The following is a 2,137-nucleotide window of genomic DNA, read 5'->3' on the forward strand; positions in this document are numbered from 1 at the left end:
TCATGCACATAAAGTAATCTATCTAACTTTAATTGGGTGTTTGGCATTAATTAACATGCCACAACAAGTCATAAACACTGATTTGATGATATACAATAAAAGGCGAAGGCAATCATGTTTTATTACTACATCAAATCAAAGTGGTACCAAAAACTATTCATTTGAAATAATTATTTATACTTACCCCACATAGGATTCTCTTACAGTACATTTCCATTATCTGTTTGTCTTTTAATTACCAGTGAAGCATTACGAGGAGAAGTTGGAGTTGCCAATACAGAATTCAGGTGTTGTGGGGACATGTTAAAGTGGGACCTACAAAGACTAAAGACGCTATTTTTTATTTTTATTTGTAGAAGAATACTAGTGAAAGTACTTGCGAGCCAAGGAAAGCTACCCTTCTGTTTTATTTTATGACTTTTTTTTAGTTCGTTTAAAAGAGATACAGTACTTTTTATTTTATTTAATTATGACATAATTGTATTCTTATAAGAATATTACTGACATATTTAAAAATAATTTCTTATTTTCCTTTCTGAAATTCCAAAATGAGACGTACAGCTTAGTAGCAGTAAAAGAGATGATGACATAAGTCAATCAATTTGGTGAAGCATCGGTGCAGCATCTCTGAGCCGTGAAAAAGATTTTACCTTTGTTTAGATGTATTCGGCGACTTCTGTAATTTTCCTCGTTTTGCTTTTTTTCTATGCTTAAAATCCACGTGCGTCTGCTTGTTTATGTAGGAAAACGAGAGTTGAAAAACAAAGTAGCCAGGTGCAAAAACAAGAAAAGAAAAAAAAAATTAGGAGGGGTTGGACAGGAAGAAACTGAGAAATCCGAAATAAGACCATCAGGGAGCACAACCTAAATTTTCATATAGAATCAAGGAAAAACAAAGAGCAACAAGTCTTACTAATTGAAATGCAATTTTTGAACCAGTTTACATGTTAGAAACAAGGAAAACAGATACGTAGTACATTTTTTGAGATATAGTACCATTTTAAAACAGGGAAAACACAAGTAAAAGGTCTAGTAAATGAGATACATTTTTTGAACCAGTTTAGACGTAGAAAAAAGGAAAACAAAAAGCAAAAAGTTGTGCAAATTGAGATACAGATATATTTTGAAACAGTTCACACATATAAACAAGAAGAATAGAAAACAAATTAAAGAGCATTGCAAATTGAGATACAGATATATTTTGAAACAGTTCACACATATAAACAAGAAGAATAGAAAACAAATTAAAGAGCATTGCAAATTGAGATTCATTCCATACAAGAAAAGAGTTCATCTTCTCATTGAAGAAAAGAAGTACACACTAGACCTAGCTATTTTGAAGAAACCATATGTAGCTTGTATATTACATTATCATCATCAACTCAAACCTAACTCCTAACCTAATAAAACCTACCACAAACTCAAAAAAAAAAAGCAAAAAAATAAGCAAAAGGGCCACTCTTTTGTTCCATTTTGGTTTTGGCCCTTTACTAATACTCCACTTATTGTCTTAATTAGCTCTCTCCACATGGCGTATAAATACAGATTCAAGGTCAGGCGGATTAAAGAACTCCCTAACACTATTATAATGACACGTGGACTTTGGCCGGCGTTTCATCGGCGCCGGAGGGCATGGTAGTCTTTCCGGTATCCTTGAATCTCTCGCCGTCGGAGTTGTTGAACACTCTTCTTCATCTTCAGAATCCTCTCTTGGCTTCGTAGAAATTGACCTCAAAGGTGCTACAATTGTAATTCCAGCAATTACCCACTTTTTGCTCTCTTCTTTACTTCCTTCCACTTGGTGCTTCTTTGAAAATCCCATGTTTTAACAAACACCAAAATAACTAAAAAGACGCTAACTTTGTAAATAATTTTAAGAAAATTTGTGGGAACAAAGATAACTCTTCAAATCCTTGGAAACAAAGACTCTGTTATATGGAACATATCAAAGGAACCAAAAATATGGATTTTTGGCTGAAAGGAAGGAGGAATTAAGAGAACAAGAAGAAATGAACCAAAAAGGGTCTTTCTTGTTTTTAAAGATTCTAAGAATTTGTGCAGTCAAGAGGAGAGAAAAAAGGGGTGGAAATGAAAAGACTTTGAAATGAAAGAAAAGGGGGGAAAATAGGCGCTAAAA

The 2,137-nt window shown here is 33.3% G+C and overlaps 1 protein-coding gene across 1 annotated transcript; it reads right to left on the reverse strand.

Annotated features, from left to right (window-relative positions):
* Window positions 1-1,233: 1,233 nt before the first annotated feature.
* Window positions 1,234-2,002, reverse strand: LOC109207956. Its single transcript, XM_019370956.1, has one exon. It carries the CDS (start codon window positions 1,820-1,822, stop codon window positions 1,511-1,513), a length of 312 nt encoding a protein of 103 aa, XP_019226501.1. The 5' UTR covers window positions 1,823-2,002; the 3' UTR covers window positions 1,234-1,510.
* Window positions 2,003-2,137: the final 135 nt, after the last annotated feature.

Source organism: Nicotiana attenuata, unplaced genomic scaffold (genome assembly GCF_001879085.1).
Source record: "Nicotiana attenuata strain UT unplaced genomic scaffold, NIATTr2, whole genome shotgun sequence".
Taxonomy (NCBI): Eukaryota; Viridiplantae; Streptophyta; class Magnoliopsida; order Solanales; family Solanaceae; genus Nicotiana; species Nicotiana attenuata.

Excerpts from the sequence above, each read along its gene's own strand:
- LOC109207956 (XM_019370956.1), bottom strand. The coding sequence starts at position 1,822 with ATGGGATTTTCAAAGAAGCACCAAGTGGAAGGAAGTAAAGAAGAGAGC.